Genomic DNA, 23,516 nt, shown 5'->3' with positions numbered 1-23,516 from the left:
ACTACTTAATAGTGACATGACTTTACATTGTTTATCCTGTGAGTATTGTGAGGCAGTTTACATCTTCCCTGACTGTGGATCCTTGGTTGTAGTTGAACAAATCCTATGTTATCTAAAAGCTATCTGGATGTGAAATCTTATATAAAGATTATGGTCATACAAGAGTTGAATGTTTTTCAGATGCTAATTGGATTGGATCTCGAGAAGATAAGATATCGACCTTTGGATATTGTGTTTTTGTAAGAGGAAACTTGATGTTGTGGAAAAGTAAGAAACAGAATGTAATTTCTCATTCGAGTATTGAGTCATAATATAGAGCTATGACATAATGTGTGCGTAAAACAGTGTGGATACATCAACTTTTATTTGAAATGGGATTTAGTTTTATTTAAACTATGGTGTGATAATAAAGCTACTCTTCATATTGCATCCAACCTAGTATTTCATGAACGAACAAAACATATTGAAATGGACTGTCATTTTATTCGCAAGAAAATACAAGAAGGGTTGATATCTACAAGATATGTGAAAACTAGAGAACAATAGAAGATATCCTTACTAAAGCAGTAAACGAAGCAAGAATAAACTATCTATACAACAAGCTGCACATGATTGACATATTTGCTCCCAGCTTGAGGAATGTTATAATATGCATTTATATTGTAATTATAATTAGTTGTCCTTTATTGTAATTTTATATCTCCTAAATTAGGACTCCTTAATTGTCTAAAAATATCTATTTCTTCAACCTGATTAATGGAAGAAGATCATCATTCTCTCTAAAGCTATGGTTAATAACACCAACTTGTCAAATTAGAGGTGCAAACACGAAGTTACATTAAAAACCTAACTCAACTCCAACCCAAATAAATGCCTAAACACATCCTAAATTTTTTTAAAAAGTAAATAATACAACCATTATGGTTCAATAATTAAGACCCCATTTAATTACTATTTGATTTTGCATTTTTAAAAATTGTTTTTGTTTTTTCCAATTTCTTATCCATGATTTTCTTATTTCATACCTAAACAATCTCCAAAAACAAAGATTTTTTTAGAACGTTTGCTTGGATTTGATAAATCACTAAGAGAATTCAAATTTGAAGATATGGTTCGGATCTTTCTATGTTGCACATGAACATTTTAAAATAAATTTGAAAGATGCAACAGCAGATGCATGATATCTTTTCCATATTGCACATAAATATTTTATATATAAATATTCGTTTGGATGGAAAACGACAAACCATTTGACGATGGCCATTGCAAAGGCAGGATTTTCTGGCAGATCTGATTGCTTGGGCTGCAAGTTCAATTCCAATGAGGGGAAAAAAGCCATTCAGAACATCAAGTTTGAAATTTCATATGTTCCCAAATCAGTTAAAACTAAGGCATAAAATAATATCCATAACATGAACAGCCAACATTGCAAATCTCATATCTTTAGATATAAATCGACTGGGTCGACGAATCGGCACTGAATTTCCTAGGTCAAGTCACTAATAGAACATACAAAAGAACCATATGTCAGTTACATTACAATCAACTTTTCAGTATTCATATTGAACAATGTATTCTATATTGAGCTATGCAATTTCTTTTCACCGTCTTCATTCGCAAGGCCATCGTGCTAGTAAATCGTAAATTGTGTACCTTTCAAAGACATACAAATCATCTTCTGATCTTAGCACCTTAGCCACTTTTGTAATCAAATGCACCAACAGGCCGGTAACCATTTCGGAGTAGAGCATTCAAACTAAACTTGGACTAGTACTATCTGCTGTCTGGAAATTTCACTTCATAGCTCGGGATGTCCTGAAGATATGAAAGAAATTTGTAAGATAATTGGTGTAGTTATTAGAAGTCTCTTAGTAAATAGGTAATAAGTTTGCTAGAGTTTTTAGTTAAATAGAGGGAATGGATTGAGAGGTGTGCATAATTTTTTGGGATTTCTTCTGGAGAATTTGGGAAAGAGTAACCCTCTTGAAAGACTATGGTATAGTGTAGTTTCTCATTGATATCACAATATATATTTTTATCTTTTAGTATTATTTGTGTCCTTTGTGGTTCTTGAGTTTTCTTGTAAGGAGGTATCCTTACAAAATTCCGTAAGACGTGCATCACATTGTGTTCTAACAGATGAGATAAAGACGGACCAAAGATTTACCATGAAAGTTGCACCGATCATTTTCCCAGCAAACCATCTTCCATTAAGGGCACGTTGGGCTTCCATTGCAGACTCTGATTTTTCAAATCTCAAATATACAAAACCAGCGCTATTCCTATCCATGAAGTAACAAACAAAGTACGTTTATGGAAATGGGGATGAATTAAAAACTAGGAAAAACTACAAAAACCACCTCTGAAGTATGGTGTTAGTTGTAATTACATTCTCAAACTTTCGATTGTAAAAAGTAAAATACAAGTGTTAAAACTGGGCCCTTATACTTACAATAATGGTAGAAATTTGACCCTCAAATGAAAAAAAATTGAATTTTCAAACTTATAAAATTGTTATAATTATAAAAGTTAGAAGATCCAATGTTAACATTTGTATAGTGGTAAATAAAATTCTCCGCATGATTCCTTCTACAATTTAATCTTATGTTACCAAAGAAAAAACCATTCTTCGAATTTTCACTTTGATTCCTATAAACTAATGGCCTGTTTGGTAGGCAATTCAAATTCTGTTTTATGTTTTCAAATTCACTAAGTTCAGCAAATATATGTTTGGTTGGCAGTCTGGATCCAGTTTCCGAAAACTGTTTCTGAATTCTGTGATCCAAACAGTGCAAATTCTAAAAAATTCTTTTATGTTTTCAGTGAATCCAGATTTTGGATTCAAAATTTTAAAATGCAGAATTATATTAAAAATGATAAAAACAATAACAATTGTATTATTTCATGTTATAAATTCAATTATTTTTTGTTAAACTTAAAATATGTAATATATTATATATATTATACAATATTACAAAATAATGATTATACAAAAATTTTAACAAAAAACAAGTTCAGAAATTAATTAGTAATGGTTTATATTCAACCTAGTATTTAATGAGTAACTAAGTATATTTTCAATCACAATTTAAAAATTTGTTTAAATTGTAATTTCATTTTTTAATCTGCTACCAAACACATATATGAAAATATGAACAACTTTGTTTTCATTTAATCCCTTGTTTTCAAATTTCTATTTCAGATTGCCTACCAAACAGGCCCTAAATAACTACTTTTTCGTCACAATTCAAAGAATTCATTTTTGAGAAATTATTTCAAATGGTAAAACTCTTGAAAATGTTTGAAATAGTAATTTTTTCAAATTATCAATGATAGACTTCTATCAGTGTCTATCAATATCATTGATAGACGTCTATCAGTGTCTATCATTGATAGTTTTAAAATTTTACCATATTTTGGTTTATTTTTCTATATTTAAAAACAACCCTTCATTTTTAAGTTCTAATTTTTTTTTCTTTTTGAAACTTAAGTTTCAAGTTGAGGCTTTACTCGATTGAATTTTAAGACTTAATTTTTATAATGGAAAGTTTGAGAGTATAATTGAAACTACCATAAAAAAATTTACCATAAAAACTATATGTAATGAAACTTCATGAACTTAAAAGTCCTCAACTTACTTGTCAACATATATATGTTTCAATTTTCCGAACCTAGAGCACTCCTCTTCAACATCGTCTCTGATATCTAGATCGAAAGTTGGTTCCGACTACCAAACATAAGGGTAACGAGTTAGACTTAAACATAAACAGAAAATGTAACAGATACCTTTAGAATACTGCAGCATACCTCAGCTGTAGGATCAAACATATTCTTCAACAGTAAGCATTCACTTGGAGTACCAACACCAAGTAAACTGGCAGCAACAGCGGGAACATGAACGCCTGCACCAAGTCCAGGAAAAGCAGGAAAGGCGGCCAAAGAAGTACCGACAGCAAGGGAAGGGATAGTTGCACCTCCAAGGATAGGTGCCATCGGCATAGCAGCGCCTGTGTTATTTACGACATGTGTACCTAAAGAACCAGCAATGCTGCAAAGAGAACAGATATAAGACCAACATGCAGATTTCAAATGATTTTTCGATTTTCAACCAAATGATAATAAGCTCAACAAAGACAAACCTAGATGCCGCACGAGTACGGTCCAGCTTCTGCATCAGAGATGCTCGAGAACTAGCATTTAAGGACTGCAAATTGGAAACATATTTGTTATTTGTTAATGTAGAGACTAAAGCATATACAAAGAACTCTAAATAAAAAGTCTCAACCAGAAACTTGTAAAAGCTTTGGGGGAAGTGTAAAAGAGGATAGATAATATTCATGATAAAACATAGTTACTATCACACGTTACCTCCGAGGTAATGCCTCGTATGTTTTAAGTTTTTACATTCAGAAGTTACAAATACACTTCTCAAAGAAAGAAAGAGAGAAGGTAAATAATATCACCACAGCCAACAACCTTAAATAAATCATGAAGGCAGTGAGAGCAGCAAACTTTTAGGGTCAACATGAAAATCGGGAGTTAATGTTAAGCCTTTAGATTCTGATATTACTTCATATGCATTGGGCAACTTAAGCCCCCTATGGGGCGGCCCATTAGGCTAAGCGTCAATATTTGAGTAACCAAAGGTTTGCATGTTTGAACCGTTTTTTAGATAAGAAAGGTTTCATTCAATAAATGAAATAAGGACAAACTTCATCCACCTAAAGGTGATTACAAAAGAAATTTCCAATTGAGACTAAATAAAAGAGACCAAAGTTTTTAAAAGGGTGCCCGGCACCAATAAAGAGCGATAGACAGAAACAAATCAAGACGGAAAACTCTTGAATCCATAATATCTCTAAAGCTTGGCCCATGTGCGGGCACAGACTTTAAAAAAGAACATCTCTGATTTCTCTTAGAATAGAACTGTGTTAAAAATAAAAACACCAAAAACACATACCAAGATAGAAAGACCAATCTTCTCTAATGGTCCATTCAAATAAGAAGGGTCTGAAACAAACGAAACGATATTTAAAAAAAATAAAGAAAATGGAGTAAAGAAAGAGCTGAGAGGCATACTTGCTGCTGGATAATGTCCAAGAAATTGGGTATAATGGACATTAACAAAGCAGAAAGTACGAACAACAATTTAAAAGTTACGAATGTATTATTCCAAGTTCCAAACAATAATAGAAGCAATGGCTTAAGAACTCTTACAACTTGACATAAATCCATAACTCAACTTTCATGATGCTTTGTTTAAGATGCGGTATAATTTTGCTTCACTTATTAGAGAGACAGAGGAACAAAGACAGAAGATTTATTTACCAGGCCACCGCCATCCTCATCATCAAGGTCTCCTGTATTTGCTCCAATATCTTGCAAACCAGGCTGATCTGTGACTGTAGACACCTGTATAAGACAATAACATAATATTATGAGATAATTCCAGCCAGACAATCAACTGTACTTAATTACTCATACTACCATGGCACTGGTTAGTGATAAGAGCATTTAAAGGAAACCTCGCCATATTCGTACTAGCTTTCCGGTTGTCTATCTGTTTGTTATTTCCCATTTTCCTTTCAACAATATAATTTTCTGTATTAAAATTCTAAATGTTGCTCCCTACATGCTATCAGCTTGTCTGTAATCAAATCTAACGCCCACAATGAGAACACTACTCTTTAATATTGCTGAATTGGATAATCTACAACATTTGTTAATTGTTATGGCTAAATACCTTTTGTTAGCCATTCACCAAAAATTCCACATTTTTTTAATTGAAACTTCCGGCATTAGAAAGAATGAAGATGCAAAGAGAAACCAACCGTACAAAAACACAGAAAGAAACAAAATAAACACAAATGAGGAGAAATTATAATGAGCTCTTCTGTGTAATCCGTAACCAATTAATTAAAAAAAAGAAGAGGAAGAAGACATGGTTGAGGAAGAAAGAAGAAGAAAAAGAACAAGACGACGACAGTGAGGCTCAAGTGTTCGCAACCCTTGAAAATTGAAGTGGTCAGAACCTCCAAGATCTCCCACTAGTCTATCAGTCATGAGATGCCACAACCTAATCCTTTGATGAAAGGCCCACATTTTCGGAGAGGCATGTAAAATGCATAAAAGATGACAACTTACACTCGAAGCTATTGACATAAAAAGATTAAACATCAATTTTTAAAAGTCTATCCCTTGACATTGACATTCACTCAATTGAAGAAATCCCAATCCTCACCAATGAGAAGAAGACTCTCATAACGAATGCAGCATTCGACTGCTATTCAACGCAACAAAAAAGAACATACCAAGCATGCTAGCAAAAAATTTTGCATAAGAATACATGCACATGAAAACATGATGAATATGCATCACCTTTATTGTTCGACCAGCAATCTCAAGTTGTCCATTCAAACTCAGTGCATTTCTAGCATCTTCAAGACGTGAGAACTGCAGCCAAACAGTTCTGATTAGGCTTATGCCCTAATGTTACTGCGCCCTTCTCAAACAATAAAATATTCCCTAGATATCCCTAGATATATATTTTACCTGAATAAAACCAAAACCTTTGCAATGGCCAGATTCATCAAGGGGCATCTGAACCAGTTCCACAGTGCCAAAAGCTCCAAAAACCTGGAAGTAGAGGAAGGCCATTTTATCCAAACAATGCACCAATACTACAACGTCAACGTTTTAGCAATAGACAGAAAAAAGAAATAAATCTGAAAGATTTTGCAGAACATGGCAATTGGCATAACAGAGTAGATTCAAGAAAACACATACCACCAAGAATTATTAGTACCGTGTAATGTATGTATTATGTCCAATGACATTTATTTACTAACCTGACGAAGGTTATCTTCAGTTATGTTGGGGTGTAGATTGCCAACATATAACCTTCTGGCACCACCAGAGTAGGGGCCCATTACTCCACCCGGTCCACCAGCAGCAGCAGTTGATTGAACCTGGTTTTTCTCAGCTTCAGATGGCTTTACCATCACAGGTTGACTAAGCAGGAGCTGGCCTGAAAGTGCTATAGCCATGGGCACAGACATTGCATCCACAAATTCAACATACCTGCACATATAGGTATGATACTAAACCCGAGGAAAACAGAGAATAAATTACATATGCATACAAGAAGCCAAGTTCTGTTTTCAAATTCTCACAGAATCTAACTATTGTAAGCAGACCACACAAATTGCTGATGGTTAATCATGTGACATGATCGGCTAAAATCTACATATAAGTGTCCTCATCATTAAACATCAACATCCAAATCACTTCACACAAACAGGTAACTACTACAAACCTAAGGTTCAAATTAAAATTTTCAACCATTTCTTGATTTGTGTGTGTCATCTTTGCACATGAACCATGCTAATCTTCTACATATCTCAGATGTCCTTGAAGGGACCAAACCCAAGATTCAAATTACAGATAGCAAACTACACTTCAAAACAATTGTCTCTATCTCATTCTAAACCAGCCACATCTGGCTACTTCTGAAGAGTGAGAAAAACACCAGCAACATGTTGCTGACATTCTAAAGCAGTAAAGATGAAATGCTCACTACATAACCAAATTCCACAAATATCTAGCATGCATAGTTTTTATATGCCAACATTGTTTTATAATATACTGAACATTTGATAAAATTTGTCATGTTTTTATAAAATACCTCATAGTAGAAAATAGAAAAGGAATGTATGCAGTTTAAAGACTTGTTTAATGGGTCCCACCAGAATAGTTCAGAGGCTTTCTGCCAACTCGTGGGAGAGGTAACTTCTTAGAGCAACAGCCTGTATCCTCTGGTCCGACAATATGGTGGCTCTCCTTTGGAGGTTGGGTTAGAGAGGAATGGTGGGTTTTAAAGGGGTAGAAGCTGGGCTTAGATGTTTGCTTCTACTTTGTGTACTCTCATAAATGCATTTTGTAATTGTGCTTAGAGGCTTAGAGAAAATCCCTCCTGTGGTGCAGACACTCTCTCCTTTTTTTGGTTCACTTCTTGTGATAATACATTTCTCAATTCCTATCGAATAAAAGAATAGTATAATGGGTACCTTCAATAACTTCTAAAGCAAACCAGAGGAATCACAAGGACACACGAGATGAACCATTGTTGTATGAACTGTTTAGAACCCTAACTAAATGCTGCCCAAAGAGCATATTTTTCTCCCACAGCCTTATGAAATGTGTGGTCTTATTCCAGTGGTTGGTTCATTAAACTCAAGGGAGTAACTTTTGTCATTACTCATTCCTGCTTTTTTATTTAGAAACTTACTGGGGGCAACTAATGGCTTCATTGGAGGGAATCTCCCAAAATAATCAGGAAGTCTTACTAGCTTAACTGTACCTCAACTTATCTTTTCGAGATACTTGTAGTATTTTAACATCTTAAGTAGGCAGCTAACATGGGGCTTGAACCCATGTCTCACTTTCTAATATACACAGAAAACTCTACCTCATCATATTCAACTCTCTAGATTTCTCCCAAAACAATCTTGGGCTGTAGAAGTCTCCCTTATACACCAACACCTTACTATCCAGCTAGGAAGCACGGACACCAACACGGGATGTGCGACACGATATGATACGACACGGAAATACGCCAATTTTTAAAAATGTAGGACATGACACGTTGGGGACACGTTATTTTTTTATTATAAATACCCATATATCTAACAAATATTTTTAGTAGAAATAATATTTTTAATTAATTATTTAAAATACTATTTTTTATTAATTATTAAAATAACGTTGATATTAAAAAATAATAATAAAGAAAAAAGAAAAGAGCATTTAAAAGAAAACAAAACCAATAACCCATTCTTTAATGAAACTCACGGCCACATTATGTAATAAGATCCAAAAGCCCAGTTAAAAATAAAAAACCCTAACCCTAAATAGTATAACATACCCATTCTTTAATGAAGTATTTGTGCTTCCTAGCTCTCCAATATCCACTCAAAAAGCCTTTCTATGTTCTAGAGGTCCTTTTATCATGGTAAAAGAAACATACATTCCCGAAACCCTAACCAATAACCCCAATGAGCCATATTCTAAGGATACCCCAATCACTCGATTGAAAATGTCAATGCCCTCTCACAACATTAAAGCAACAAAATGATATTTCATTCATACATAATCAAATTCCTTAGGAAGAACCACGATACTCAATAAATTTCCATTCAATCTAGTTTGAATTTCATGAGACATAACCATCACTTTTATCTACTACTTCCAAGTTCCAACTTCATCTCTTGAAGAATCAAACACAACTGGATAGTTACTACTACCCTTTTTCCTCAAGCTCTTAATCCCCTCACATGTCACCTCATTGCCTTCATAGAAAACTACAGAAGTTTTTACCTTATCCGAAAATGAGACTTTCTCATAAATTACATATGAAATCAAGTTCCATGTTCCCAAACCCTAATGCTTCTCTTCAGCACACACCGACTCAGGAACCCTACTGTTTTTCTTTTTTGGAGTTCTCATGATAAATAAGTCCAACCAATCCAATGAATTTGCCATCATACTGCAAAAACTCTTTTAGGTTTTGGGATATTTAGAAAGGAAACAAATTTTCATGAATACCAAGTAAAGTTACAAAGTGCAACACTCCTTTAGGTTTTGGGAATAAAAACATGCAGGCGGTTCATTCTCAGGTTTCCATGACCAAACTTACTAAATCCAGAACTAAATTGAAAGGGCCTTTTGTGAAGTACATTCGGAATTTTAAGGTTCCTAAAGAAAGTGACGTTTTTATTTCTAATTTCTTTCCTATTAATGGATCTCTCTCTTGTTAGTGAGTCGGCCTTTGATGTTATTTGGAGAATTAAAATACCAAAGACAATCAAGTTCTTTATCTTGCAAGTTTTACTTGGTCGAGTTCACCATCACCACATTGAAGCCCAAGATTTAATTTTTTATCTATTCTGTTGCAGAAATGCTGGTGAGGGAGTTGTGGGCTTTCCTTAACAGAAACTTGGTCGAGTGAACACTTTAGATAGGCTTGTTAAGAAGATGACCTCTTTTTTTTTTCTTTTTTTTAAAAACGGAAACTGAAAATTTTATTGAAATAATGAAAAGAGAAAAATCTCAAATTACAATGACTTCAAAGAGAGAATCTTTGAAAGACCAAACAGCCAACCGCAATCCAACCTAATGAAACAAAAATACAACCTGAAGCATCGTGAGCAATGCAAAGCCAAATACAAAGCAGAAGATAGCAAAAAGAACATTTACAAAGAAATCACCAATACAAAAGTAAACAAATCAGAGACTGTTACTATTTTGCCGGACAAATGAAGGCCTTACAATTGAGACTTAGATCTTGAAAAGAGGAGTTGGCAAACAGCATGAGAAGTGTGCACCAAAGGAACGATGAGTTTTGATGACTCGACGATATTATACATAGCTCTATTGGTTACTTGGATTATGAACAAGTTAGGAAGCAACTCCATCAGATTCAATAAAGCGCCAAACAATAAAAATCATCAAGCCCTCGTGTGTTCCACAAAAGAGTCTTCAACAAGGACAATTTGAAACCCCAAACTTTTGTCACCACATAACTTTAAAACTAGTGCTCAACCGAAAGTAATACAACAATCTTCAGCTAATGAAATTAGATGCTGAGTGAAATTTAGCCTAGCCAATCAACTGATCTTCCTATGTCTGAAAAAGGTGGTGTAAATCTTTGCCAAAGACAACAATTATCTCTTCCTCTTCTTGAATCTCCTTGGTCTCTGACCTTACTAAATCTTCACTACTAGCACTTGCAATTGAATCTCCATCCGAGTCATGCTTGTTGATCGAGAAATACTAGGTGGCATGCTCAGGTACCTCTCACAATGTATGTTTGGGCCAGGTATCTTAAAATCAAGTAATTAAAGGAGCTAGACTTGGGTGGAGAATTAGCTGACCTATTGGGGAAAAAATCAGGGATTTGAACCTTGACACAACATTCCTCGAGCAAATCTGAGTTGGCTAATGTTGTCCAAGAGTTGAAGAAGGATGTCTTTTTTCTAATAAAATGTTCAGGGAATGGCTTCAGCAGACGAGAATGCTTCTTGGAGTCCTTTAAAGACTGACGGCCGTCCACTTTCTCTCCCCGTGGTGAATCTAACTCCACCTTATCCTTTACCAAGTTCACGTCCTTCTTGATTGAGAACTCCTTCGGGTGCAAAGAGGAACTAGTTGTCAACCTGGAAAAGTTTTTGACAAGAAATCGAGGTGTTTGACAACAAAAACCCATTCTTTGATTTGCAAACTAATGAACTTCTTGAAAAATTTGGAAGAATTCAAGCAGGTAAGAAATTCCAATTCAAGGTTTAAAGAAATGAAATCCACTTCTTCATCTTCCATATAGCTTGAGACAATCGAACAATATCAATTGGCTTAGTAAAATCTTTAACAAATAATGCACCTTTGATCTTGGCAAATCAATTGATACGATATAACCGAAATTCAAATAAATCTTTCCCTACGTTTCATATGTAATCTCTAAAGTCGATGGGATAAATCCACAAATATTTTTCTTAACTTGAATTCTAGCTACAGAGACGTTAAGAAGATTCAAAGCTTATGTAACAATATGTTAGGATCCTTCCTAACAAGAACAAACTCAAGAATATAAAGAACAAACAAGAAAACTAAGAGATATAATTATATTACAATATCATGAAGAAATTACAATATACCTCAGCACACTCTAATGGGCTAAGAAATCCCCTCTCAAAATTTTCCAATTAGGAAATAACTACTAAATTCTTTACACCCTCCTCAACCCATTCCATCTATTTATAACTAAAAATCCTAACAAACTTACTGGCTATTTACTAATTTGCCCCCTTTTAATAACCACATTAGTACTCTACTACTAATCTTACTATTTTAATAACTAGGAGTCTTACTACTCCGCCCTCAAAGACACCTTGTCCTCAAGGTGTGCTTAAAAAACAAAAACACAAAAGTGGGCTTGTTCTTTCTCACTTCTTTTTTTAATGCAATAAAAACTTTGAACTCTCTATCCTGCACCCACCTTCTTGGAAGAAATTGTCTTTTGTTTAGCCTTGGAAATCCATCGGACCGTAGTGATTTCTCTTGCATTCAGCCCATTAAACAGCCCATAACCACAGAAACTTCCATAATCTTCTTTATTCTCACAAGGCATGTGACCCCCTTTGATAAGATGCATATCCTGAGCCCATTCCCACGCTATTTGTATTGATATTTTAATTTGAAGCTCTTTATCTCTAAAGGGCTAGGCCCAGAATAAACTTGTTGCTCCAAAACCCAATCCAGCCTTTGGGCCCATACACCATCTTCCTTCAAGATTCCCATGAGCTTCAGGAAATTCCAGCCCATATGCCCCATTTTGGCCACCCTAATAAATAGGCCTCAATGAATTTAGCAAATTCAAGCCCATTAAGCTTCTTTCTTCTTTCTTCGTGAAGGCTGCATTTCCATGTTTTCAGCATCTTCCATCGGGTTCACCACCCATATTCCATTAGGGACTCAACTTCCTTAGGTAAAGTCATTAGACTTTTTTCCTTTGAGAGATAATGGGCCTCATCCACCAATTTTGTAATCGGCCCATTAAGCAGCTTCCTGCCTAATTTTGATTAGATTCTTCTTGTCTGTAAGAATTAGCTGTTCTCATCCCTGATGGTGTTTGCCTTCGCCAATCCTTCTCCCAGCCTCCAATTTCTTTTTCCAGCCATCTAATGCAAACCCCACCCTCACACATAATTTGGGCCCAACTTCTCCACATAAGCCAAGTCTATTTGAGAAATCTGGGCCTTCTCCTGCAAATCCAGCCCATTGAATAACCCAGAATTACCCCTGCAACTTTTTCTAATTCCTGGCCCCACCTCCCGACACTTCACGTGGGTAGGAAGATTTGTTTCTTCCTTTTCACGAAAATCACCCCTCCCCCAAGCCACCTTCTCCGACCACCGTAACCATATTTCTGCCATTTCTAGCCCCTTCGGTCACTGTCGCTCGGCCTCAACTGCCATAACCAGCACTTGCAATCTCATCGACCTTCGATCCTCTCTTCCCGACGTGATCAACAGCAATTCAGTCTGCTGGACTTTTCGCCATCACAGCCATGAACTTCCAGCGTCTTCTTTCTCCCTTGTGACCAACCAACCTCTGCTTCTTTGCACAAAAACTTTTTCTTCGCTCTAGTCTTCATTTCCGGCCGCACTAGGAATTGTCACTGACCTTCCTCAATGGTTTCTTCTTGGCTGTCCATCTCCAATTTCCTCATATCCCGAAACTTACAACAACACCTTTCCCGCAACTCCATCTTTGACCGCGTTGACGTTTTCCGTTTCTTTTTTCGACCGCCTCCACATTTTACCGTCAGTATTCTTCTCTTTATCTCATTCCTCTTCTCAACAACTTTTTCCTTCGCCTCTTTGTTGCTTCTACTCCATTTGATCGACATTTCCACTTCCATCGAGTCCTTGTCTCTAACCATCTAACCCTTTCCCGCCGGCCATGAGTACTAATGATTCGGTGCCTCTTCTTCTCTCCATCTTTTTCACGATCGTTCTCTGATTCAGTCATCTTTAGTTCACTCCTCTGTTTCTCTTTTCCCCCACTGTCATGGAGCCCCTCATCACCTTTCTTCTTTTCTTTTGTTTCCTTTAATTTTATCTCCTTGACGTTCTCACTGGTTTCATCACATCCAGTAAGAGCATCCAACTTACTAGCTATTTACTAATTTACCTCCTAATAACCACACCATTATTCTACTACTAATCTTACTATTTCAATGACTAGGAGTCTTACACAATATTTTCCAATTCTCCGAAATAAGCTCCAATGGCTTCGAACGTTTATTTGCAACAATAATCTAAAGGAAAGTTTTTTATCGTAATCCAACCTCCATAACCTCTTGTATATAACGGCTGGCTGTGCATGAACTTATTCCATTTTTCAAATTTCAGGTGGAACAAGCCAAATTCTTGCCATTTGCCTAGGCTCTCAATTAATTCCTCAAGGTCTCCTTGATCTAATTTAATAAAAGCATTTTCTGCAAGCAATGGATTAACAATGACATTTATTTGGAAGTACAATTTTAAAGTTTCAGGCCAATCATTGAACTCAAATAGTCTTGTAACTATCTATAATTCAGTAAAATCTTCCTTAAATACGTCTAGACTCTTTTGTACCCAATATTGATTCTCGGTCTATTTTTCGGGTATCAAATCACGAGATTGTGTACAGCTAACAATAACCATACTTTGTTTCTCCATCGTAGTGGTAGGGCTCTGAAAAACATTTCTGATCAACACATCATCCATATGATGGTGTATACCAAATGAGAGTTTTTTTCAAAAGATCAAAAATCTAATCCATACATGAGAGGGGGGTTCTCTATTTATAGAGAATTAAGTGTGAGATAAGGTAACTAATTCTGAATTTTACTAAATTACCCCAAATCCTATTATATCATATTCTATCCCTCCTAGAAAAAACTCGTCCTCGAGTTTTAAAACGAAAACAAAGATAAAAATAAAAAAATAAGCCACTTGAACATAAATATTTCTAACAACCAATACCAACAACATCCAAATTGCACAAGTCGAGCCAAGATTTGTCTTTTGAAACGAAATAAATTCTTCAACACAATCACCACGAATTAATCCAAGAATTGTGTTGTCCAAACAAGTCTTTGTTGTCAATTTAAACTCCTCTTAAAATGAAAGAAAACTCATTTGGCAAGTGTGAAGGAAATCTAATTGAGGTTCAGTTTTAATTATTTCAGTAGTGTTTGGTATGGGCTAGGCTGCAAATTTCATTGAAAAGGGTTAGACTCCAATATGGGAAACGAGTCTGGGGTTGAGTTGGGTCAAAATGTGTGGATCGTGGACTAATGAATCCAAATGTCCATTAAGAGGGTTGTGGGCGGGTTAGTTCAGAAAGGAAAAAAAATCCGTGTGAAAAAAATTGAGGGAAAACCCATCTCCTTCATCTTCATTTGTTCTACGTATGTCTGCACAGGGGTTGTCCATCATATGAACCAGTTTTCAATGATTTTCTTCATGAACCACAAAGTCTCCTATTTTCTTCTTCTTCTCGTTTGGGGTTTCCTTCTCCTTCATCGAATCATTTAGTTCGACCACTTCTTCCTACCGGCAAAATACCCAAAATTTCTTGATTTGAGATATGTTGCTTTAAAGTCAATTGGAATTAGATTTTCGATTTTCTTCAAATCAATTTGCCCATGGGTATTTTCGACTTCTACCTTTCCAACGGCTTTGATTTCAACGACTAGAATTGGGTTTATGTTATGGCGAGTTTCATAAAAATTGCAAATGTAATTGAAAGGGAAATCGACATCGAAAATTGCATATGGGTTGTGAATGAGCTTCTTCAAATTCGAAATTCGCTTTAAGGAAGTTAATGCACAATTTTCTTTCTTGAGTACTTCATCTTCCCTTTCCGCAAATAGAATTTTTTTATCCTCTCCGTCAGATCATGTTGTTCCCCTTCTTCTGCACCACCAGCAATTCCATTTGGGTGCCCAGATTTTTTTTATCTGAAACAATTCTGCATTGCATTGCCAATTGGTTTTTCGAACTTTTTTGAACTAGGACTTCTATGGGTTTCATTTTCTTTTACCTCTACTGCACCTTTGTTTTCAACATCACCATCACGATTTCATCAATCAATTGTTCCTTCTCATTTGATTCATCTTCTTTAACTTGAATTCCATTTGGTTCCTCATCTTCCTCCATAGATGAGTTGTCGTTTTGGCAGTGTCCTCATTGATAAGCTTGCGTTCTTGGTCGTCCTTGGACAATCACTAGCAAATCTTGAATGTTTCTTGGAGGAATTTGTTGTTGCACATTCAAATTCTATCTTTCTTGAGGATAATTGATGATTCTTGGTTGATTTTCTTCGATTCACGACCGCAATAAACCAAGATTGTTTTTCATTTGATTGAGTGTCAAGGACATGCGTTCAAGTAAACGATAGATATCATCGATACAGCTTTCGACTGACCGCAAGCATCAAGTCGATGTCTTTGGTGATAGTGCGGTTGTTTGCTCCGCCTCTTTGAGGGTTGTCACAAGGTCACTGTCGATAGGCCTTCTTCCCGCCATCAGGTCCAAGTTTCCTGGAGCTCTGATACCACTTGGTGTATACCAAATGAGAATTTTATTCAAGAGATTAAAATCTAATCCATACAAGAGGGGGTTCTCTATCTATGGAGAATTGAGTTTGGGATAGGGTAACTAATTTTGAAGTTTACTAAACTACCCCAAATCCTATTACATCATATGACTATTTTTCATGATCGGTATTTCTGCAATATTCTACTCCAAACTTCGAAAAAAACGACTTAAATGATGATCCATAGAGGTGCGAAAATCAAATAGCATCTCCACAAAAGAACGCCAACCACTCTGCAAAATGCCCGAAGGAACATGAATAAAAAACCGACCCCCATTTGATGGCCAAAAAGCGCATCCACATAATCCATCTTGAGGAACCGTAGAACTTAGACAATCTTGTTGCACCAAATCCATCACGTCCATTTTTCTCAAAGAAACGGGAAAGATTGTCTCATTAATGGGTCCTTTTGTTGTATTCTTTGTCGAAAGGTGGAGGAAGACCTGGATCACCTTTGGACCTGTCAATTTGTGAGGTCTATGTGTATTCGCTTTCTATAGGAGTTTGAGGTTCAAATTGTTGCCTAGAGAAGTGTTTGCACAATGATCAGGGAATTCCTCCCCCATTCGTCTTTTAGTGAGAAAGGCCATTTTTTGTGGCTTAATGGAGCGTGTGCTTTATTGTGGTATGTTTGGGGGAAAAGGAATAATAGGGTTTTCAGAAGTTTGAAAAGGATCCTCGTAAGGTTTGGTCCTTAGTGAGGTTTCATGTCTCGCTTTGGGCTTCGGTTTCAAAGGGTTTTTTTTTTAATTATTTTTTAGGTAACATTTTACTTAATTGGAAATCCTTTATTTAGAGAGGATACTTTTGTGGCTTATTTTTTTTTATACCCTTGTGTTCTATCATTTTTTTCTCAATGAAAGTAGTTGATTACATAAAAAATTCTAGTCTCTTTCATATAGACATCTCAATATGACTAAGATGCCCTGAGAAATTTTTTTCATTGGACTTTACCTACTCTGATCTGTTATTTATGCAGAATGAAGAAATCCAATGCCCCTGCACCTATAGCACCTAGTCCTGCACTTTGTCTAAATTTGGCGTGAAGTTTTTCCTTCCTCTAAAGGGGGATAAGTTGTTTCTCGAATCATTTGGTGACTCCGTGTTAAAAAGCAAAGCCAAGGTTTTGTGGAATTGGGCAGTTCATGCCGCTTTTGGTTGATATAGAAGGAAAGAGACCAAAGGTTTTTTTTTCTCGTTTTTTTAAGATTAGAAGGCCTCGGAGGATTCTTTTTATAATAGTGTTCATTTCATTACTTCTTGGTAATACTCAAACCACAAAAAATTCTTTTGTGATTAATAGCACTTTTGTCATACCAAGGATCAGAAGGCTCTCTTTTTGTAGTTCTGAGTTGGGGTTTTCTCCACTCGCAGCCGTAAGCTGATTTGTTCCCCTTCTTTATGTCTATAATACACAGTCTAAAACTTATCTACTTCTTGTTCGTCTTATCCCAAAAAAAAAAAAAAACTGCTTTATCACATTTTGTCTTAAACATTTATTGAACTTTGAAAAAGTAATGCAATTTGTTTTAAGACAATAATCAGAATAATGATAAACTCCAATTAACCCAAGTGAACATCATCGTGCCACAAATCTTACCCGACGCCTTTAGAACGTCGTGAATTACGATCCATTATGAGGCGTACATCTCGCACCTGTAAGTTGTGTTCCATCAATTAGAGAGATACATGATGTAGGAAATTAGTAACAAGAAACGAAAAGAAAATTGGACAGCAGAATGACTTGCCTGGCTGATGACTTTTTTTTTTTTTTTTTAATCTTTGGATATAACTTATAAGAAGCTGAACGTCTATTGAATAGAAAATAAAAATAATTTAATGTGAGAGAGAGAAAGAGAGAGAGATTCCACGCTGATGATTTTGTTTCTAGAGATCTAAGAAACTCAACTTTCATTCAGAAGAAATTAGAAACAAATTTTAAATAGGGAGAGAGAGAAGAACTTAAGAATAAATTATTTTCGAGAGAAGGGGGTACAATAAGGGTCTGACTTGAGCCAACCAAAAGAGCACCAAACACATTGTTCAAAAGTTTCTATCAGCCTATCAGATATACCAAATGGAATGATCCTTCATCAACCAATGGATTACTACAAGAAAACAAGACAAACATGGTGAGTTCCCCCAGTTCCTAAAAGTGTCGACACCCATCAAGCATGCATCCTAACAATTGGTGTATTGTTTGTATACTCAATATAATCTTATCTTATGCCACAAAAAATCATGCTCTAAGGGATGCTATCATATTGGACCCCAAATTACCAAAACTCAGTCCCTATGGTCTCAAGTAACTTCAGAGACAGACCCTACATGTCAAGTTGAGAACCCCACCTTCCCCTACACCCCAGGATAGTCTCATGATTATCTTGAACCTAGCACAAATGTTGGAGAGCCTTCAAAAATAGAAAGAACGGGAAATACAGAGGATGGATAGTCAATGTCACATAGCCTTCCCCCACACCATCATAAAAGATTCTACACATAGAAGCATACTTACCATAGACACCCAATTTCTCATACCATACATGAGATGTTAGGTATTGGCAAAAAGCCTGATAAAGACGTATAATTTCTATGGACAATTTGGATTAGATGTATATTGTACCATTCAATATAGTAGTTCAATTATTAAATTTTAAAAAAATATATAAATAAATAAATAATCAAAAATGTGGTAGACTAGGAGTTAAAAGCATATTGGTTTGATCAATTACTAAGATTCTATCCTTAGAGAAGTTTAAGAGAACTGAAAATGTGGTAGAAACAATTTGATGAGCATACAAACCTTACCAGCCCTGGAGAAGAATTCGTACACATCTCTTTCAGTTGCCTTTAAACTTATCTGGCCAAGAGATGCAGAAAATGTTAGTTGACAACACATTGTTAAAAATACGTTTCCCTTCAGGAAAGAAAGATGAAATTTGAATGTGTTTATGAAAATATGTTTTTTCCTTTACAAAAAATGGAATATCTCGTGTCCACATTATTAAAAATATGTTTCCTTTCAAAAAAAAAAAAAAAAAAAAGATGAAATTTGAATGTTGTTTATGAAAATATGTCCCAATAGAAGGTTTACCTGATAGGCAAATACAGTCCTCTGATCCCTTTCAGGATCAGCTTCTGGTTCAGCTGCTTCTTCCTTTTTATCTTTATATCTTCTGTGGGGTGGGAAAAAAAACATTGGTCAGAGACATTCTTTGTTATTAGCTAGCAAAATTATAACCACGCCCTTCGGATGCATAATTAAAGTCATGAGAGACCACCCATGAGTGGACAATAAAGAGCTCTATTTTGAAGGGTGAAAAAAACCACACGTTGAAATAAATAAATAAATAATACAATGAGATAATTACACCCTTAATTATGACAACAGTAGAAGAATAATCCAGAACACATATCTTTCCACTTTTTATGAAAAGCTTATAAAATTACAAAGTCCCGTAAGCATTTTAATAAGGTTAGAAACAACAGAGAGAGATGAAAAATCCTTTTCCACAAATTTAAGAAACAAAAATGGGACATATAGTGGTAGTTGATGGCAAAGTTAAGAATCAGACCAAAATAGTCATACAATGGATTGACCACAGATCTTGTACCTTCCATAAATAATAAAATCTTAAATGACAACAGCGTCATCAAGTCGAATTGATGCAGTAGCAAAGAACCTAATTGCATTAACACAGAACACGTTAAAAGTTTATACTCCAGAGAAAGGAATTACCACACAAAAGGTGAAAGAAATAATTATCAGAGTCTTATATTTGTACAATATTACATGTAAAGCATCAACTGGAGTATTCATGAGAAGTAGTGTATATTCAATTGCAATAAGTGATAATGGTGATAAAGAATGTTGTTCTCAAAACTAATAGTCAAAGATCTGCAAGATTTTTTTGAATTTCAACTTTGAAAATCTTCGGTAATGTAAAATTTATTAAAAATAAAAAAATAAATAAATGAAAAGAGTGATGAGAGTATCTGAAGTTTAGACAGACAGAGAACAATGCAACCAATGGTAGCCAAAAAAGATTAAATTCGGCAAAACGATTATTTCGCAGCCTAAATATTAAAGATCGTTAACTATGAATCTAAAACCTCTAGAAAAAAAGTTTTTGAGAAAACCCTTGAAAATAGGCAGACAAACAGAAAAACATAATAATTTCATGTATGATGAGAATCCAGTAGCACTGAATATTGAATTTCCCACAAGCATCAGAAGATGGAATTCATCTCTTAAGAAAAGCCCACAACTCCCTCACCAGCATTTCTGCAACAGAATAGATAAAAAATTAAATCTTGGGCTTCAATGTGGTGATGGTGAAATTATGTCATGTCACCGCCACTAATTATGACCTCCATTACTGAAACACAGAAAGCTCCAGAGCAAACTTCATAGTTGATTCACAGGGACACTAGAAATGGATTGAATTCCTCTGCCATTAAAATTGCTACCAGCAGGCAGTCTTTCCCATCTAAAGTTTCCTAATTACTAAGCTTGTATAAGAAATTCGAGAAAACCAGAAAACTGTAGACACTTGTGAAGATGAATTTCCCAATTATCAATTTTGTTTTACCCAAGTACATCACCATGGGGGTAGTTCCATTTATCAACATTACAAAACTTAATTGGAAAAGAAATAGGGAAAACCTTGTGAATGAAGTGTGCTTTTGGATGTCATACCGTACCCAATTGAGATTCACTTTAATAGATAATGAGTAACAATAAAATAAGCAAGTATGTATGTTCTTAGAACACCATATATCACAACGGGCTGCAATTGAAGATACACAAGTTTTCCCAGACCACAACAAAAACTCCCAGTGACAGAGTTCTCTCATTGGCTATATCTTAATCTACCATGCACCTTTCAAAACGAGGTCATCATTTATATGGTTTTATGATTTTGGATCCCATGAAAACCTATATTCACAATGGATGATGTATGGAGAACAAGGAGGAGAGATCCGGTCATTGGACAGAGACTTACAGCTGCCCAATGAGTCAAATCCGTAAGCTTGCTCCTCGAAGCAATTAGACTGTAATATGGCTCATACATACTGATCATTTCATGTTCATAGTTCATACAGCACCCTACACGAGTTCATCTTTTTAATGGTGAAGGAACATTATCTATCATGCGTCATATCTAATCCAAATCATAAAGTGTACCAAAGAAGCATAACAATGTCAATAATCCATCAACAGAACATGAAGTTAATTTCTCAGTGAAAGAGTTTCGTCATTAGTGTGCAGGTAATTATAAGAACAACCCAAATAATCTTTTGGTTCTCTCTCCTTCCATACCAAAAAACATGGTACAAGAATATAAATGCACAAAATACCTGCCATCTCTGCCTCGCTCTCTAGACTCTCTCTCTCTTTCTCTTTCTCTGAGTTCATTATCTCGGCTCCTCTCTCTTATGCCTTCATCCCGATCACTACGATGTCTTTCTGAACGACTTCTACTTCGACGTGATCGTTCTCTTTCCCTGTTCCTTTCGCCATCTCTACCTCGTCTATCACGATCGTGAGAACGTTCTTTATCTCTGTCCACATCCCTGTCTCTACTGCTTCTCTCTTCATGATTCCCTTCTCTGTCCTCTTTTCCCCTATTTTCCTTACTGCTTCTATGCCTATCACGGTCTCTCTCTCCGAACCTAGACCGATGCCTATCCCTATGTCGATCTTGATCACGTGACTCATCTTCTGATTTTGAACGTTTTGACCTATGTTCCCCGTCATCTTTACTGTCACTCTTATACTTTGAACTTCGACTACGATGTTTATCTCCAGACTTCATGTCTGCATCACCGCCATTGGCAGTTTCCTTCACTTTCTGTCCCTCGGGATTTTCAACTGTTTTCTCTAAATAATCATACTCGTCAAAATCCATAACTACAGTGTCTAAAGCGAGCAATGCAACATCCAGCAGCTAAACTGAGTCTACTAAACTGCGAAAAGCTGCAAGCAAAATAAATAGATAAATAAATAAATAATCGTAGTTCTCTAGAGCATCACAACCATAGACCGACTCTATAATATAATTGTCCTCCAGCTAAACAAGAACTCCACTACTCAACTTGCTAATCCTAACCGCAAACTCACCCAAGTTCTGAACCGACGGCCAACGACAAAATACGATACAGTAATTCAAAAACTAAAGCTGCTAAAAGTGAAGCCCTAATTATGAATGAAGAAAATGACTCCCTCAGCTCTCAATGCCAAACAATTCAATCCACTTCGATACCATTCTCGAATGCTAACTAGAAGCAATAGTTTCTTAGAAACGTTGAATTACCTCCACAGCGCGAAGAAATTTGAGCTCTGCTCACCAGCTGCAGCCTCCAGGGGGATTGGTAAAAGCGCCAAAAACCCGCAGAACGAGGATAAACTGGATTGTTGCTGGTGCTTCCGCTCGCTGGGTCACAGTTTCTTTCTAGGATACGCTATGGTGAAGAATTTGGGTTCTGATTTACGGTCGAACGTCTGATTGTGGAAGGCCCATCAAGCCCAAGGACTGCCTTTTTGCCGGGAGTAGTCAATGTTCAGCTCAGGATCTCAGATCGCAAAGATTGCGGGTTGGATTATTTTGAAGTTTTGTTTGGGAAAAAAATGCAAAAATTATAAAAATAGCCAAACGATTTTTTAAAATAAACAATATTAATTAGCAAATGTCCAAATTATCCACATAACACTCTTTTAAAATAAACAATATTAATTAGCAAATGTTCAAACTATCTATGTAGACTAAAATTGATAAAAATCTAGGTGACAACCTTAAAAATATTTTACAGGTTAGTAATTACCCACAAATACAGATACACAAAAAGAAATAGAAGTATACATTGTTGCAAAAATGGATTGACTCGGACACATTTTTAAAGCAAGTAACCAGTTAGTGGAGGATTGCAGCAAAAAAAAACAAAATTAAATAAGAAGAGAAAAAAATAAAAGAGGAGATAGATCTTGTTGGCATTCGATAATTGGTGACACTAAAATACGAAATTAAAAAGAAACAAAATCCAATAATTTAAGATAATTAATTTAAATTCACAATATCTCGAAATATTACAGTTTATATACCATGATATATTACTATATTGTTATATTACATTCTAAAAAATATAAATTATATAAATAGTAATAATTTAAACGGAAAAAATGCATAAAATAAAAGAATTAGATAAACCGAGATAAGAATACAAATCTCTAAATATATAAAAAAGAAATTAAAAAATAATTAGATAAAACTAAATCAATTTGGAGAAATAATGTCACAAAAAACTAAAATTGATAA

The 23,516-nt window shown here is 35.4% G+C and overlaps 1 protein-coding gene and 1 pseudogene across 3 annotated transcripts; both read right to left on the bottom strand.

Moving 5' to 3' along the window:
• Window positions 1-1,352: 1,352 nt before the first annotated feature.
• On the bottom strand, window positions 1,353-22,820 carry LOC120077637 (RNA-binding protein 39-like). Of its 3 annotated transcripts, XM_039031586.1 has the most exons (15): window positions 22,518-22,818; window positions 21,562-22,180; window positions 19,295-19,376; window positions 19,004-19,060; window positions 17,801-17,856; window positions 10,932-11,213; window positions 6,849-7,080; window positions 6,553-6,636; window positions 6,379-6,453; window positions 5,329-5,412; window positions 4,140-4,204; window positions 3,808-4,048; window positions 3,639-3,727; window positions 2,168-2,282; window positions 1,353-1,815 (listed from the first exon to the last, which is right to left on the bottom strand). In XM_039031586.1, exons 2-15 carry the CDS (start codon window positions 22,110-22,112, stop codon window positions 1,774-1,776), a joined length of 2,055 nt encoding a protein of 684 aa, XP_038887514.1. In that variant the 5' UTR covers window positions 22,113-22,180; window positions 22,518-22,818; the 3' UTR covers window positions 1,353-1,773. The 3 variants fall into 3 exon arrangements, 2 of the variants coding, with proteins under 2 accessions (XP_038887514.1, XP_038887515.1); XM_039031587.1 differs by lacking the exon at window positions 10,932-11,213 and having other exon boundaries at window positions 22,518-22,814; XR_005481799.1 differs by lacking the exons at window positions 1,353-1,815; window positions 2,168-2,282; window positions 3,639-3,727 and adding an exon at window positions 4,961-5,010 and having other exon boundaries at window positions 3,976-4,048; window positions 22,518-22,820.
• On the bottom strand, window positions 7,330-7,420 carry LOC120078875 (annotated as a pseudogene).
• Window positions 22,821-23,516: the final 696 nt, after the last annotated feature.

This window comes from Benincasa hispida, chromosome 5, assembly GCF_009727055.1.
Source record: "Benincasa hispida cultivar B227 chromosome 5, ASM972705v1, whole genome shotgun sequence".
Taxonomy (NCBI): domain Eukaryota; kingdom Viridiplantae; phylum Streptophyta; class Magnoliopsida; order Cucurbitales; family Cucurbitaceae; genus Benincasa; species Benincasa hispida.
Note: the sequence above shows the minus strand (reverse complement) of the source record. Positions and strands in the feature narration are given on the sequence as shown.

Excerpts from the sequence above, each read along its gene's own strand:
- LOC120077637 (XM_039031586.1), bottom strand. The coding sequence starts at position 22,112 with ATGGATTTTGACGAGTATGATTATTTAGAGAAAACAGTTGAAAATCCC. Across the intron at positions 4,205-5,328 it reads ATGAGGATGGCGGTGGCCTG|TCCTTAAATGCTAGTTCTCG; the intron begins GTAAATAAATCT and ends TCCAATTTGCAG. Across the intron at positions 2,283-3,638 it reads AAACATATATATGTTGACAA|GAATAGCGCTGGTTTTGTAT; the intron begins GTAAGTTGAGGA and ends CTTCATGGATAG.